The following is a 17,866-nucleotide window of genomic DNA, read 5'->3' as shown; positions in this document are numbered from 1 at the left end:
AGTATTTTTCATTCCTAGCTCTTTGTAAATGAATATTGAACAAAATAAACAAAACAGGTCAGAAGCAGCCCAGCCCTCGACCTGGTGGGATTCAAATCGGCAACCCTTTCCACTGGGCCATGAGCTGCCTGCTTTCACAAATATAAATTCTAATTGTTTTTATTGATTTAGAAAATGCCAAACACTATGATCCTCAGTGTTTTCCTCTTTTTTCCTCAACACCTAACACTTTTGCACATTACTGTAGGTCTGGACATAAGTCACATTAGTTCAGTATTTCTTTTGTTATCCTGATGTACATGTGTATAATTCCATTACTGAGTGTGTCACTGGGACCTTGACAGATACCCTGAAGCATAGATGAGCAGTGTCTATGAATGTGTGTGTGGGTACATACTAATATATGTAACCTCTTTAGGACCGTTTCTGGCATAAACACAGACCTTGTCAGAACCAATACCAGTACAGACCAAAACTTGGTCCGAATGAGGCATACCCTCATTTCCCAATTGTCAGGAATTGTGATTAGGTTAAGGTTAGGGTTATGCATTAACTGGTTATGGTTAAGTTTAGGAATAATGCTTTGTTCAAATGTAGACTGTCCAAATGAATGGAAATCGGTGTGAGTCCATTTTAAAGACACAGATGTCAAAGATGTGCTGCTGTGAGCAAATCAAAGAGCATACAAGAGCAATGGGTTATTTACACACAAACACAAATGCAGTGTGGTGAAGACAGAGACATGGCAGGCAGTGTGTCGCGCTGTAATGGAAATAGCAGAGAGCAGACAGAATGCTGGGGTGATGAGAGCAGGAAACAGATGAGTTAGACTCAGGAAAGGAGGAAAAGAGCTGGAAATTGAACACTGTATCTGAGTGTGAATGTGTTCAGAGATACACTAATGGAAAAACATAGTGGGGAACAACAACTAGAGGGACTGTGGCAGGAACTTGCTTCACAGTATTTCCGAGCTGCAGGACATTGCAAAAATGCAAAAATGCAATCTGCCACTAAGCTCTTTGGTCCAGACCAAAAAATCGCGACATGAAATCAATGGATTACCAAAGGATGAATCTAAAAGGGTTGGGTTTTGTTTACTGAATACCTCTGGCAGTCGTGATCAAAAACATCCACCACAACAGAGGGTACTGGTTGTAGTGGGTGTTTTCAATTCTCCAGCCTCAGTCAGGTTGTAGAAATTAACCCATTTTGGTTTAGTGGACCATGACGAAAGCAAAAAAACGAAAACACTTTTCCACTGGTCCCTCTGAGATTTTGCTGTGGATTGAACTCGTCTTTATAGGGTTAGACTAGACATAGATTATTTGTCTTCAAAACACAGATGAGTCTATACAGGCCACGGAAGCAGATTTAGTAGGTCTCTGGAATAACATTAACTTACGTTTTGGAAGGTAGTGGTTTTAGTGGTGCACAAAATGGGGTAGAAGAACTGATTTTCAAGATGATGTAGTCATACAGGTTAGAGCCCCCAAATGTGCAAGAACATTAAGAGCAGCTATGCACAATACAAGTGGCCAATTCAGCACGTACGATGCATTTATTTGTGTATATGTAAGACGGAGAGAGGAGAGTAAACGGGCTGTATGTTCAGTTCCCAGAAAAGCACTTCAATCCTACACATACAATAAATCAACTGCAAACCAAACATACACTTTCAAACAAAGATGTCTTTCTACCACCCTCTTACTGTCTGGCAAACACACATACAACTTCAAATGACAGCACACACATCTACATCCACCATTAGGCTTCTCAAACAGCCGAGTCTTTTGTTTGTCACCATCTGTGCCTGGAGGACTAAATCAAATGAGGCAGAAGAGGAAGTCAGTGAGAGAAAAGGGACTCTTTCTGCTGGTGAAGGGCCGCGTTTCTGTTTCCTCCTGCTGCAGTTGGACCCTGCCGCTGCACCAGTGGCCACATGCCCAGGGAGCATCAACCACAGAGCAGTGTAGAGAGGGGCCTCTGAGGTGGATGACAGGCACGTGTGTGTGTGTGTGTGTTTGACGCATGATTCAAAGGCTGACTTGACAACATGTGATACAAAGAGACTACAAAAATAAAAGGGGACTTTCATGAGCATGACTGTGGTCGTGGTGCTCCTGTGAATGTTCTTTCCCAAACAGTACTATTTCTGCACAGTATAGTATGTGGCATTGTGAATAAAGTTTGTGTGTGTCCAGACGTTGCAGTATTTTATTTTGAAGCTCTCTGTATGTTTCTTGGAGTGTCCAAAAAGGAGGAAGAGGCCAGCAACGTCTAAAATCTCTTTGGTCCTACCTGTGTGCAGGTATCCGCCTTTCTCCAGCCACCAGTACGACATCACACAGCTGTCTGCTCCTCAGGTAGCTCTCCATCTTGCGGAAGGTGATGTCAGCGTGGGACATGGCTGTAAACATACAGTCCTCTGGACATGCACACGGTTCCATCGACACGCATGAAGAGAGTGTGGCACTGCTGTTAGATGTCCTGCATTAACACAGAGAGACGCACACATGTAAAGACATTCAGAGTCACAAAAGGTAGAGACAGAAGACTTCTGTACATGTGTACAGGAAAGGTTCTGGTTTTCATGTAAGACAATGGGGTAGACGTGTGGAGAGTTACATCAGCTGTTGCATGTCTTCGTAACTTTGTACCATTCCCTCACTCGTATTTGTTCGCGTCTTCTTTTCTTTAACATGGTTACAGTATGTTACCAGAAGCACACAACTGCTCCTTAATGGTTCAATTACTAGGAGTGAATGGCCAGATAAATTTAGACCACTTAAAATAAAAGCTGCCAATTAAATAGCTGTGGGAGCTCAGCCCATTGTATGAGCAGTAATTTACTCTTTTCCCCAAAGCAACCAGCTTCTTTGTGTATATACCAACAACAGGAGAAAAAGCAGTTTGGGGCCAAGATGGCTTCAACATTTGTTATTCACTGGTGAAAGTGTTGAAGCCCAAGGCTGTTATGACTTATTCTTCTTCTCTGAGCCAATGAGGTGAGAGTATGTAACAGAGGGAATAATTGGTGTGTGCATGTGTGTTCATCAAAGATAAGCACTGAAATATACCTACTACCCTGTGAATCATCAGCCATCATGGTTCCCAAACCAGCATTTAATTTACGAGTAGTTACTTCCATTTTTATGGCAGAAGCAGCATGACTGGCTCTGCAGCACAAAGATATAAAAGGAAGGAAAATATCACTTCAACCCAACAGCTGAACAGAAATACCCTTTTCCAGTTGGCATTTTTTTGTACAATTTAAAAAAAAAAAAATACTGTCATTGTAATAGTCCATGTTGTTGTAAAGCTACTGTTCATAAAAGTGTCTTCTCTGCAATAGCATGTCATTTATTGCATAACTTTCTGTAATAGAAGACCTCCTCTCTTATATGTTTATTTTCCTGGGGAATTTCCTTCTATGATCATTCAGTTTTGCCATTATTAATATTTCATGTGGGATAATGTAATTGTAAAAGAGGTCACTTGACAAAGAATCAAAGACTTAAAAATGAAAAAGGATTTAAAACACAGTCCACTTTGCTGTTTCCAGCATCAAACAGAATACCAAAACTATTAGAACATTTAACAGCAAAACATCTGGGACTTGGTAGAGATCAAAAACAGAGCAAAGAAGGAGAGCACATCCTGGACCAACATGTGGAGGCCAGAGACAACTCCAAATGAGTAATTCTGGACCACGTCTGCTGGATGCGTGCATACTTCGACAACAACAGTAATGTGGTGAATCAACTTAAGAGTCCATATTAAGTTGAAAATTAAATTTGTGATTTGTGCAGTTGACTCGAATTTGGATGCAAGGTCGGTCATTATTACTAAAAGTTGCAAGTTGTGTTTGCTGTAGCTGATCTGCTACTACATGAATAATATTTCCTCTGCTCCCCTAAATGTATCTCTTTTCCTCAGTTCAATCTTAAAACTAATGCCATTGATCATTTACTTCAGTCAACCTCCTCATGTTGTCCCAACATCCATCTTTGCCTCAGCTCTCTCTATCTCTCCTCCATCCTATTATTATCCTCCAAGGAAGCATTTTGGCTTGCTTTCCTGTGTGTTTGTGCGCATGCATGTAGACTAATAGTGTGGCTAAATACAGCCAGAAGATATGGCTTTCTTTGAAGTGTGTGCGTGTGAGTGTGTGTGTGTGGGGAGCATGCTGCCTTCAACTCTTTTTAATTAGGCCCGACAGACACTCAACATGGACAGAGAAGGAGAAAATGAGACAGGGGAAAGAGAGAGGAGAGTGAGTCTGGGGTGAATCGACACCATGCAGCCAAATTTTTAAACCCCTGAACCAGACCAGGACATTCAAACAATTGTCAGTCAGTGCCTCTCTCAACCACACTCATATTGAACACACACTTGCTTGTGATTAACTATCCCCTGGACAAACGGCTACCGCAAATGAATCTCAGGCAAATGGCTAATACACAACGATGCACATTATATGTGTGATTGCATGTTACAGCCTCTGTGACAAACATCGCTTTTGCTTTCAAAGACGAGGGAAATTAATGAAAGAAGCATTGGAAAATAAAATAGAGAGGGTCAGTTCAGGTGAGATGAGAAAGTAAAAGAGAGAATGTAGGAGATAAGCAAAGCCACACCAGGGCTTCAGTCTCTCTGGAATTCAGCATGCATCCCTTCCCATGATCCCATTTGGGATTCTGCCACCCGTGTTCTTGGGAGTGTTATACTGTGCACAGGAGCTCTCAGAGGGAGAGGATAAATAGCGTCATACACACATAAATCACACAACTTACATGCACAGAGCTGCACATGCTGCAGAAACCAACCTCTGTGTTGGTATGGCAACCATAACATGTGCAAGGACATAGCTGTATACATGGGTCTGTACAATACATGCTCAAAATATGTTCACGCTCCGATAATCATCATGATTTCGACTTTGCTTGTGCTAATGAGGCTGGTGCGTACGTGTGTGTTACTATTAAACAGATGTCGTTTTCTGTGAGAGGAGCACAACGACATAGAATCTTGCATTATAATACACCGACAAATCCTGTCTGCATTTGTGTCCAATGAAAGCCATTTTAAAGTGAGTGTGTGTGCGTATCCTATGAATCGTTTACATTTTCTGAGGTGTGTCTTGGGGAAAACAGAATAGGAGGCATTCAGGTGCATCATTAAGCCAGAATAGGAAACACACAAACACACACTTGCATTTCCTTCTTTATTTCCTCACATTTACTGCTGCATCATAATAAAAACATTAAATGCGCTTAAAAAGGAGTTATGTTGCCCGAGTTATTAACCGTTACTTAAACCCCTTTGCACGTCTACTACTGGATGACCATGCCAATGTAACACACTCCATCAAGCACTGCACAAACATACAGAGCATAAAGGATTGTTGAAACAATATAAATGTCAAGTGCAATGTGTAGCTGCATGTGCAGCTCTGCCCAAGAGTCATATTATTAATTTAACTCTGAACATCCCATATTCACAAGAGCGTTCCATTTATGTTTGTGTTCTCACAGAGTCGGGTTGGTCAAGTCATTAAGAGGTTGAGAGGAGAAATCAGTGGATCGCATGCTGTCCCAGAGGTACCCATGTTTCCTTCTGCCCGTCTCTAATCAGTGACCCTACAACTACTGCATGCACTGTCTGAACTTCCTCTCACTTGGTAAATCCAACCATTCACATTTTCTTTATACAGAAGTGAGCACATTTTTATGATCTTTAATTTATTCGCCTTGGATAATGCCATGGAGTAATCAAAGTGGCATGGAGTTTGCATGTTCTCCTCATGTGAGTGTGTTTTCTCTGGGTTCTATGGTTTCCTCCCAGTCAAAAAACGTGCAGATTTGGGGATTAGGCAAATTGGACACTCTAAATTGACCATACTGTACGAGTGCGAGAGTGGATGGTTGTTTGTCTATGTGTCCCTGTGATGGACTGGCGACCTGTCCAGTGTGTACCCTGCCTTTTTCCCCATGTCAACTGGCAGTAGAAGATGAGTGGGTGAGTGAGTGAGTAATCAAAGGCTCTGCTAAAATTTACAAAATCCCAAAAAAATATATGGAAATGATTTGACCAACAACTTAAAACCAGTATTTGCACAACCATTCTAAAGGTTTGTAGGTGTGTTCTTATGCTTATCAGTAATGTGTAGCTTTTAATGACCCTGTAGAGATTTTACGGGGAAGTTTTGACTAAAAGTCTAAACATATTAATTAAATCACCTGGACATCCTCCCTCTTACCTGCAGGAGCTGGAGTCTGTGTCCGGGTGGTTGTTGTTCTCTTCGGCGCCCCCCGCTGCCGCCGCCTCTTCTACCGCTACATGAGCAGAGGGCTCGGGCACCAGCGGAGCATCGCCGGAGGGTTCCATGCACTTAAACGGGCGAGAGCGACGGTGTGACGGCGGGGAGACCCACGACACCGCCGCGGCAGCGCTCCTACACTCTGGCTGGCTGAAGGAGCGGGGACAGGAGCTCCCCGTCGCTCCAACTGCCGCTCCTCCTGAACCGCCGCGACTCCCCGCTGGTTCTGCAAACTTTCTATTGCTGCCGTTACACAGGTTAGACCCAGCGCTGCCGCTGGCCACCAGACCGCTGTGACCCCCCGAGCTGGGGCTCACGCCCGCTGAATTCGAGTTGCTACCGCAGCTAACTGATGGTCTGTCTCCGGAGCTGACGTCCGGTCTCCTTCCAGAGAGGTAGTCTCCGAGCGGCGGGGAGTGAGGCGGAGGGACCGCGGGGTGACCAAACCACCGCCATCGGATCCGGAGGATCTGCTTCACGTCGAACTCCTTCCGCGAGGAAGAGCCCGAGCCGCCACTCGACATTCCAGGGTTCGATAGGAGGAAATGGCGGGGTAGAGCTCGTGCCGCTCTGCCGTTAAAGAGGTACGCTCAACTGATGGCGTGTCTCTCCTGGCAACCGCACGCCCGGTAACTGCGACTAGAGGGAGTAAACGGAACTCAGCGGAGTATATGGGGAGATGAGAGGGAGGAGAGGGAGGAAGTGATTAGGGACTCGAAGCATGAGTTTTAGCGCCAGCGCCAGCGCCAAATACTTCTTTTTATGCACAAACCAGACCACTAACATTTTCCACTAAGACGAAATCATGTCACAGTCCTGCCAAATAATGCAATGCAGACCGACCACAGGCATTTTGTCTGGCGCTTAAAAATCATCATCATCACTATTCAGCCAACACAGTTTACAGTTTATTTTATAAGCAATATTAAAAATAAAAATGTCAATATATCCAAACCATTGTCAAATGAGTTCACACAATGTTGAGTAGGCCGATCTGTGTTTCACTGTATAGCAGTGCTTTGATGATGTTGTTGCCCAGGGACATTAGGGAAGGCTGCAAAAAATGGTAAATGGTCTGTATATAGTGCTTTTCTAGACTTGATGACCATTAAAAGCGGCTTTACGCTACATTTTTGTGCTTCACCCATTCTCTCAAACTTTCATACAACACATCTATGTGCAGCACATTTTTTTCTGTCACTCATCCTTCATACCCATTCACATGCTGCCGGCACAGCAACATGGGTTTGAGTGTCTTGCCCAAGGACACATTGGCATGTAGACTAACAAAGCTGGGAATCAAGCCCACAACCTTCAATTTAAAAGAGCTGAGCTACCATCACCCCATGGTTGGAGTATGAATGAAAGTACAAATAAGCACCCAGAAAATGTTTTAGAAATGAATTCTACTGTTCAAATCCTGGCTGTTCAGCAGTCAGTGCAGGATTAAGAATCATTTATTCCAACTGCTGTAAACAAACACGCTCTGCCAGTCAGGTGTGATTGTATTGCTCGACAGAGATCGTTTTCAGATGAAGGACGCAGCATACAAATAATGTTTCATAATTTCTGTTCAACAAACGCAGAATAATAACATCAACAAAAGTCACCAGAAGTTAAGGCTTTTTTCATTGGTAATGGGATAGTTCAGGTTTCTTAACATGTGGTTGTTTGCAGAGGCATACGCAGCCATTTGCACACCAGTGGGCCATTAGCGTATAATTTACCACATTAGCACACACCTGTGTATACCTGTACTTGGACATCCTTTACATCACAGCATCACTTTCTATCACAGAGCTGAGCATTTTCTATACACCACTGAATATCATTTCCTCCCAGGAACCCTTTGGGACACTGTCATGTAGGGACAGGAGGAATCTTCATAACAGCCTCCTTTTTGATTGGAAGGAAATGGAAATGGAGTTGCAAGGGCATCTTATAGGGCACTGCATCACTTCCCTCCACTAGAAATCACTCCTTTAGGAACAATCATTTTTTTTTTATGTATATTTTGCTTTAGAGGCCACAAATGAATGGCAGCCAGTTGGGCACTTCCTCATGTTTTTAGCACTCTAGAGGGTACTTTAGTGTGCATCACCTGACCTCCCCTGTACACACCGCTGATTGTTTGAGATATTGACACACTATATTCTATATTATTTATTATATCTGCACTGATTTTGCCACCATTTCTGAGAACCAGCCTGAGACACTGGCCAATCACTCAGCAAGGACAGGAGGAAAACAGGTTTTTAGCCACTTGGCTTGCCTAATTTAATCAGCATCAATTAAAATTTACAACATCCTAAGAATATGTTCTTTTGATTAGAAAGCATTTTCAGCTGAAAACTGAAATGTGGAAACTACTCACTGTCCTACACCAATGTCCATAGAGACAATCTGTGGTTTTAACTTGCTGGGACATGGGAGGCTGGTCTCCTGCTGCCTTGGCAGAGTATGGGCAAGGTTGTGTCACTGAGGTAAGTCTGAACAAAAGGACTTGAAAAACTGAAGTCACAAGGTATCAAATTTGAACTTAGTGATGGAGAAAGCAGTGGATCAGCAACTCTGTGATGTAAAACTACTGATTTTGCATCATGTGTGTGGTGTGCGTGGCAAACATTTGTTCATGATATCATAGAGTTGAGCAGACATAGCTGTTAAAACCTGGCTTTCCGTGTTCCCCTGCCAGCAGCCATGTTTTCAGTGAGGACACGCCTCCCGTGTCTTAGGCTGGTTCTCAGAGATGATGGCAAAGCCAGCACTGACAATAATAGTATGTCAATATCTCATACAACCACAGCTCACAAAACCTAACTATCCCTTTTAAGGTAATGGTTAGGGTCAGAGCACAGCAGATAAGAACGATTAGGTTTAGACACAATGATTATAAATCAATGCTACAGTATGTCCTAAAAACAAAAAACCTTGTCTGAGTCAATGTGTGTGAGTGAGTGAACATGGACATTTGTGAGGGTACAGCAATCATTACATGTTCCTCAAAGACTCTGAAATTTAATGAGGCGAAGGACACTTCCTCTTTATCATCCTCATTTCTACTGCGCCTGTTCCCTGCCTTCTCTCCACGTCTCTCTCTCTCTCTCTCTCTCTCTCTCTCTCTCCAACAATCACACTTTATTTAAAAGCCTGGCTGCAATAAGAGGATGTGCAGATCTGTTTGAATCACCACAGCGAGGGACCTGACTGTCCTTGAAAATGAAATTTTCCTGTCCCTGCCACCGTCACTCACACAAACGAACATACACAGACACATGGAAACTGACACACACCTTATTCTTAAGCTCTTTCGCACCAACTCCTTCCCACAGACCATTGCTCCTCTCCCATCTACCTGTACTTCTCCCCCCTCTATATGCTCCATCTGCAATGCAGCAGCTATTCATAGACAATAATGATCAGTGGGAGCTGGTCCTGTGGGAGCCATCCCATCCAGATGCCCAGAGAATCCAGTAGACCAGCAGCAGACCTTCCGCAGCATAACCCTGGGACAACCACAGGATGTAGCAGAGCCATGGAACTGGAACACAGTGTGTTCTGGATGGAAGCCCACCAACAGAAGGAGAGGGATGCTTCAAAGGGCCACACTCTGGCAAGAATCAATATGTCAAACAGCTAAGGTCAGTTTATAAATTGCACAAATGGGAGATGTGTAACTCATAAATTGGCTCAGCAGACCAAAAACCAAGCTCACACTAATTTTCCCCCATAAATAAATACAATGAAGGAAGCAGATGAATATGGCTGATTTAACCTCGGCAGCATTTGTTTCCCATATTCTTAGAAACATGGTCTTTTACTTTCAGGATGTACCGGCAGCTGAGAGCAGAACCACTTTGCTGCTCTATCAGATCAATACTGCAAAGTCAATACACATTCACAAATAGAGGCAAAGAGCCATGAAAATAAGCAACACTATCATTAAGGTAAAAAATAAGATAAAATAAAGGGTCAGAGCAGATGGTGCGCTTCCCTCTGTTTTCAGGGCTTCAAGCATGATCATTTTACAGACAAGAAGTTACTTCCAACAGAAATATTTCTCATTCATGTTGTAAAGTATGAGGGTATCTGATTGTTTTTCATCACATTGTTGTTTATGCAGTTGTTTTTTTGTCTCATACACTACACAGGACTACACAATCCCTGATAGTGGTCTTGTCTCTGATGCACTACATTTCACACTGGGGCCAATTGCTTATCTGTAAACACCTAAGTGTTCTTGCACTCTGGCATTATATCCTCGTACTGAGATTATTGTAATGGTCTCCTAACTGCTATCAGTTAAACGGCTCATCATTTCAATATTGTACAGAGTGCTGTAGCCAGACCACTAACAAAAACTAAGAAAAGAGCTCATGTTACTCAATTGTTAATGTCTTTACATGGGCTACCATTTTATTAAAGGATCAATTTTAAGATTTTACTCATTACCTTTAAAGCATTTCATGGCCTGGCCCTGGACTGTAAGGTATCTGTGAATTACTGCATCCTAATCAACCCAGATGCAGGCTTCTGTCCTCAGACAGGAACCTTTTACACAGATTAAGACCAACATCCATGTACAAACTATTGCTTTTTTAATAAGGCTGTTGGCTCTATAGCTTTGAATAAAGATGCATATCACTGAATATGCCTTCATTAAGCTTAAAAAAACAAAACAAAACTAAATTAATTAAATATGTATCGTGTCTTTAACTATGGCACAAAACATAACATACAACACCGTGGATGGATCTCGGAGGGAAAATGAAGCTGAGAAGTGATGGGTCATTCAGCTGCAGGTCTCTTCCAGTTGGATCTAATCACTGGTCATTTGGCAGGAGCCTCCTTGACCTGCCGACTGTTATTGGTCTCCTGGCTGTGGTAGTGCAAGGCCATAACTCAAAACACTCTGGCTTGTCTTTATGGCTCTGCAACACTCAAGAATCCATGCACCCATGCATTTATGCACACATACTATACAAACAGCACCATGCAACCCCATTTTTTGCACTTTGTAAGCTTTCAACTTCACACACTCACGCAAAGACTAATACAAATACAGAGGCTAATAAAAACAGGTAGCAGTCATCTGGGGAGAGCTGTCATAAAAAATTTTATGGGGCCAGAAAGTGAAACATTATCTGTCTTGCCCAGCTGTGATGATCAGCTCATCTCACATGACTGATGTTCATCCTCCAATAGCCTTCTTCCAGCCCCCTCCTCCCCTGTCTTTTTATCTACTTCTCCTCCTTCGTATTCTTTTTCTAACCTACACCATGCTCAGTTCAGTTCTGAGAATTTCCTTGTCCTTTTTTCCCCACCCACACTCTCCCATATTCTCCCCACTCTTCCTCAAAAGCCGCAATTTCCTTCTCCCCATCTCTGCTATTATAGTGTGGCACACAAGGAACCTGCAGGAACAATGCTGCAAATCCATTACTGTATAGGCCTACAGACATGCACACATCAGCATTTGTGTTCAAATGTGCAGGTGTAACCCCCCACCCTGACTACACATTTCATTCAAGGCACGGCCCCCTAAAATCACACTCACACAGTTGTGTAATTCGGGTGCTGGTTGGTTCTGTAGCTGCAGGCGAGACCGTCCTTGAGACTCTGAACTGGCTCAGACTGGCCAAGCAAATAATTACCTCTCCACATTGACAAGCCAGTCAGAGTGTTGTGTTGAGTTTGCAATTTTAAATCAAATTGGTGTGGAGGTAGTAAGTATGTACATACACACATATATATACATACATATATATATATATATATATGTATGTGTATATATATATATGTTCAATATCAAGAAAAGGCTTGCAGGGTGTGAACATGTGCATCTGTTTACTTACAAATGTCTTTCCGTCTACAAGATGGAGCACTTTGAGTTGCCCTGTATATGAATAGTGCTGTACAAATGAACTTGCCTTGGACTGCAAAGTAAATTTTTTATGATCGATTAATTTGTTGATTATTTTCTTGATTAATTGAATAATCCTTTGGGCCATAAAATGTCAAGTGGTGTTTTTCAAACCTGGAAATGATGATGTTCTCAAATGTCTCATGTCCCATAAACCGAAATTATTCAATCTTAATGATAAAGAAACCAGAAAATACTCATATTTAAGAAGCTGAAAAATCAGAGAAACTTTACTTTACTAAAAAACACTAAAACCCAATAATCGATTATCAAAATAGTTGATTTAGTAATCGATTAATAATCTATTAATTGAGCAATTGTTTCAGCCCTAGTGAAGACAATGTGGTCTGATCTCTTCTTTGGAACTCATTTTCAAGAGTTTGCCTTTGAAGTCCAAACTCAGGGGCAAGGGAATGCGTCCCATCAGTGATGATCTGAAGTAACTGGACCAATCCTACAACAATTATAGCTCACTCATCATCTATTTCTTCTATTTTTGCATCTTTTGTTTTCCTCTTTTCATCACCTCCTGCAATAACCTCCTCTGTCCATTTACTAGTTTCCTCCTCCACTTCTCTTCCATCCATTATCCTCCTTGTTCCCTCATTTCCTTTCCTATCCTCCCCATTCAAGAGCTGGAACCACTCCACGGGAAAGCAGTGTTAGTTATGTGAGTCTTGTGTGTGTAAGATTCTGTTTTTTTAGCACAGACAGACACAGGAGATTGTACAGAGAGAGAGACAGACAAATGACAGAGAGAGGGAGGGAGTAATAAAGCTGTGATCTGAGATGTGGGAGCACAGCAGGCACTGATCAAAACACCCAAACTATCCACAATTGCATCCATGCCTTGTAGTCACACGCACAGACACACAGAGACACAGACACACGCATGCACTATTCCTAACCTCTACCATAACTAATTAATGCCTAAGCCTAAACCAAACATAACCACAATTCAAATAGTCCTAAAATTAACCAGTTCCTCAGACATAGAAATAAGGTTCTGCCTCATTATGACTTGTTCCCCAAAACATTAGGACTACTGACAAGGTCAGTGTTTATACCAGAAAATATTCTAAAGAGTATGTATACACACACACACAATGATTTTGCACTATTTGTGTGGACACTCAGACATAATACCTTGCCTTAACCATAACCATCACAACTAAATGCCTAACCCTTTACCCGAACCTAAACCTAATTCTAATCCTAACCCTGAAATTAGGTTTTAATCTCAAAAAGCTTGTTTAAATTGTGTGGACCAGCCAAAATGTCAGCCTATTTAAGACATGTACACACACACTTGCCATCCTTTGTTTTTTAATTGCCCACGAGGATGGATAGAAGAAAAAAGGCGAATAGAGACAATGTAACCTGCCAAATTCAACAGCCTTTCTTTAGCTGTGCATCTGTTTATCAGTGGATGGTGATGATGATGATGATGATGATCATAGCACAGCAGCTAGAAAGAAATGGCCTCTGGCTCTAATCCAGTCTAATTAAACTCCTCCAGTATTTGTGCCTACCCAAACAAACACCAACATTTATATATTTTGTGAACAGAGGAGGGCATTGATCTGCTGTGGCGCGACATTTGGCCTCAGTAATGTACTGTACCTGTCCATGACATTACATTACATTATGTCGCTGCAGGACAAACACTAGTATATGATGTTATGAGATTATGCTGTACGTCACACTGTGCCCTCCAGCAGCAGCAAATGGAACAAGGGCAAACTGAGAACATCCTATAATTTCCATGCAGCATGAAATCTATACTCATTCTCCTGATAAATCCTAAAATGTGAAGTGCAGCACTAAATTAGGATGTTATAGTGCTAAAGCATATGCATCCTTGTCACAGCGGCAGCCTGTCCAGAATATAACACTTTGACATCACTGCTCCCCTCGAGGTAATACTTGTGATTTAGTATACGACTTGAATTCTATAGGCTCTTCAATTATCTTACAAATGTCTTTGTTTACACTACTGGGTTTATCGTGTTTCTTTTTGTTAAAAATAGCTGCAGGTCAGTGATTACAGCAGGGACACAAAACCAAAATAAGAAAGTATATAAAACCAAATACATGAACTTAAAGATGCATAAATGGTCTGTAGAGCTGGTGGTAGTGCTCTGTGGAGCAGTGATTTGGATAAGAATTTACATTACACGCACCATTTCATGAATTGTTCACATAAAAGATTTATTACAGCAAATTTAATGAAGTCCCACACTGGAGCAGTGTGGATTTATGCTAAATAGGTGCTAGTTAATAGAGAAGAGAAAATAGATGAACACAGACAAAAATAGCACACTAACAATCAACCCGCCATTTTCAATATTCAGCGTTTCTCTCAGACACAAATTCCATGTTTAGACACATCCCATGTCTGCCAAAATGATACACATGATAACTGATCATCATGTTTGTGGGTGTTGTTTGTGTGAGCACACATTGCTTGTGTTAAAATTGCAGAGGCATGAAGTTTGCAGCTGCACACAACAGGAGATAATACACATCCTGAATTATTGATGGAAATGAAAACAATGCTATTTTTCCTTTGTACTCTCACTTCCTCCCTTATTCCCTCCCTCTCTCTCTCTGCCCTCAACCATTTAACAACTGGTCCCTCTTTGGTTTAGCTCATGAACACACACGGAAAAAAAACTCTATTCTTAGGTATGAGGCAGGTGTGTTTTCCCTCTTCCATGATGCACTCAGGTCTCCATGTGGAAGGGCAGGTGGCAGGTGGAGGATAGCAAAGTGCTTGCTGTGCAATTCATCAGTCCTCTCCCTCCATGACTCCACTCCCCGTCTCTAATGCGCCCTTCTCTATTTCCCTAGTGACATTCTTTTCCTATTTCTGTCCATCATTACAAAAGCCATTTATTCATGTTATTTTGCCCTCATGCTGCAGTGCCTTCTTTTCCTGTTCACTCTCTTCCTAAATGGGCAGAATGTTGAGGGAGGAGAGGAAGTAGAAAACACAAGGGAAGGAGCAAGAGCGAGAGAGAGAGAGAGAGAGAGAGGGAGCGTGAGCATTTATGGCCAAATAAAGAGCAGGCCTTAATAATTTACTCTGCCCTGCAGCCACAAGCCAATTGCAGCCCATCACTCCCATAGAAATGAGAGAGTGTCACAAGCAGAGGGAGAGTGAGAGTGACTGCAACGTTGGTACTGACAGCACCTCAGTTCCATGATGAATTATTTGAGGTGACACACTGGCTTAAAAGCTTTAACACATTCTGCACCACGCATTAAAAAAAAACAAAAAACTAAGGGCATCCATTAAATAATAGCAGTAATTAAAAATATTTTAAAGCAATTCACATCAGAGCTCGCTGGCAAAAGAGTTTGGGTTGTAAGTCATATTTTATTATTTATTTTATTGTTGATTTTTGTTACATTTGAGTGAAAGTGAAAAGTTAAAGCTATCAACAACAACTGTTATGGGTTTTTAAATGTATTCACAATTATTCAAGCCATAAACATAATAGATACATGCAGCCCAGATCTAACATTTATTTCTCTAGTTTTCTCTCTTCCAAATTATGTTGCCGCTGATGATATAATTTATTGTTACAATTAATTAACAATTAAGTCTGGAATTTGACTTGCATAACAGTCAAATTTGATAAAGACTTTTGCAATGAAAACTGATGACACCATTTTCTTTTCAATTAAACAAATGTCCAGTAACCCTTGACTCAGTTTCTCCCTATTCTCTGGTCTACTGTGCTCTCTTATAGTGTGAAAGAAAGAGCTAGTGCCTGAGAATCATTCCATACTTTGAATGAGGCAAGGCTCTCGCATGGGTCAGTCAGAGGAAGGTCACCTTACCTCACCAATCATTAATCCATAAACCTATGAGACAACTATGAGTCACAGAGAGGTCGCACAAAGACAGAAAGTGAATAAGAGGGGTGACGGAATGAAATTAAACGGTGATCGATGAATATTTTAAATCGTGATGAAAGACGCAATATAATTCTGGCTTCTCCTGAACCTGAATGTCACTTGACACCTAATCAATTCTGGATCAATACCTCTCTTACTGTTAGTGTTTGACAGTGATACCGCTGTGTGTGCTATTATAAGAAAAAATAAAACAAAATTAGTGGTGAGGCAAATGACTTCCCAAATGACTTTGTCTTTAATTACCTCTTTTTTTACTGCTGTCATCTTTAAAACCAGAGAGGCATACGCCGTCTGTACTATTGTACGTAAATACCTAAACAGGCATCACACAAAGTAAAATATACTAGTGTTTCAAACATTCCAGATGAGCTTTTCTTTCCAATGACAAGCTGTGTTTGAATGACCAAATGTGATGTTACTGAACAGGCAGTGAAGAAGATGGACCGAGAGGAAACGGCATTCTTGAATTCTGATTTTCATAACTGGGTCTATTCCAGACAATTCCAGAAAACACAAAGTCCAGCATGTAACAGAGTAAGCTGAACCTCCTAAAACTTTCCAGTAATATTCAGCTACATAAATAATTTACATTGCTCAATTCTGGGCCCGGCTGAATGTAAACACACAAAAGTAGTCTCCCGTTTTGGCTGTGACAAACTTTCTATAGGGCTCTGCCTCTACGGGGCAACATGCCAACCATTCCAGCTGCAGGTACAGTAGACATGTAAATATACACAGTAAATGTGCTCCATTGAGTAACGTTTAGGTCTTTTGGCAGAAATGTGTGTTTGTATAAGTGTTTAATTGCTTTAAAATGTATATATATTTACATTACCTTACAATAAGCCTTTAATATGTACTTTTGGCAAGGGCCCAGCTTTACAGAGGCTCCCCTGTGTGTTTTGTGTTTTGAAGCCAGACATTAATAAGCAAACAAAGAACATCATCCTGGAGTCCACTGTTTGTTACAATTTGCTGTCGAACCATTAGATGTCACAAATGTTTACACACAAGACATTTAATCTTACAGGCTCATTGCACAGAGAAAGAAAGGCAGCAGACATCATCAACATCCATATAACAGAGGTCCACTATATATCAATATAATGGTGCATCATGCAAACATATCTCGGTAAAGAACACATACTCGCTATGAAGGTTTCCTTCAACTCTGTAAAATGTTTGTCTGTTTTGTTTTGCTTTTACTCAGGAGCAAAACTCAATCTTAAATCTTTTCTACCTTGATAATTATTGACTCGATTGATCGACTGATTATTGACTGACGTGACTTTGTTATCATGTTAACATTTTTGTTTATATACAGTATAACATTCAGCCATATTTGAAAAAGTAGTAAAATTGACTTGCAGTGTTTGCCCCAAGTGAAAAGTCCCACAGACCCACAACGTAAACGGTGTATTTGACACATGTGGTTTGTCACATGTACTTTAAATTATATCCCGTGCTAGTCACTCTTATTAAAAACCTTTTATTTAAACAAAAACAAAACTATGGATGGTGCTGGGCCATTTGCATTCATAGAGCCCAAAGTAAATTCCTACAAGAAATATGGCAGGATTAAACACATTAAGAGTAAGGAGTGGATGGAGGTTGTGTGAACAATGAAAAGTGTGGGAGGAACAGGCGGGAAGCCTGTTGGGCAGAGTGGCTAAGCATTAATCAACGGTAGGTGGGAT

General features: G+C 41.4%; 1 protein-coding gene across 8 annotated transcripts in view; it reads right to left on the bottom strand.

Moving 5' to 3' along the window:
• The window catches only part of klhl5 (kelch-like family member 5), a 39,234-nt gene that overhangs the window by 14,979 nt on the left and 6,389 nt on the right, over positions 1–17,866 (bottom strand). For 2 of the 8 annotated variants that reach the window (XM_044029198.1, XM_044029197.1), the window contains exons 2-3: positions 3,078–3,176; positions 2,299–2,487 (exon numbers count right to left, since the gene is read on the bottom strand). In XM_044029198.1, coding sequence (XP_043885133.1) covers positions 2,299–2,487; positions 3,078–3,148 — 260 coding nt within the window. In that variant the 5' untranslated portion in view covers positions 3,149–3,176. Of the gene's footprint in view, positions 1–2,298; positions 2,488–3,077; positions 3,177–6,259; positions 7,238–17,866 lie in introns of those variants that run through there. The other 6 variants (XM_044029200.1, XM_044029199.1, XM_044029194.1 and 3 more) reach the window with 5 other exon arrangements.

This window comes from Solea senegalensis, linkage group LG6, assembly GCF_019176455.1.
Source record: "Solea senegalensis isolate Sse05_10M linkage group LG6, IFAPA_SoseM_1, whole genome shotgun sequence".
Taxonomy (NCBI): Eukaryota; Metazoa; Chordata; class Actinopteri; order Pleuronectiformes; family Soleidae; genus Solea; species Solea senegalensis.
Note: the sequence above shows the minus strand (reverse complement) of the source record. Positions and strands in the feature narration are given on the sequence as shown.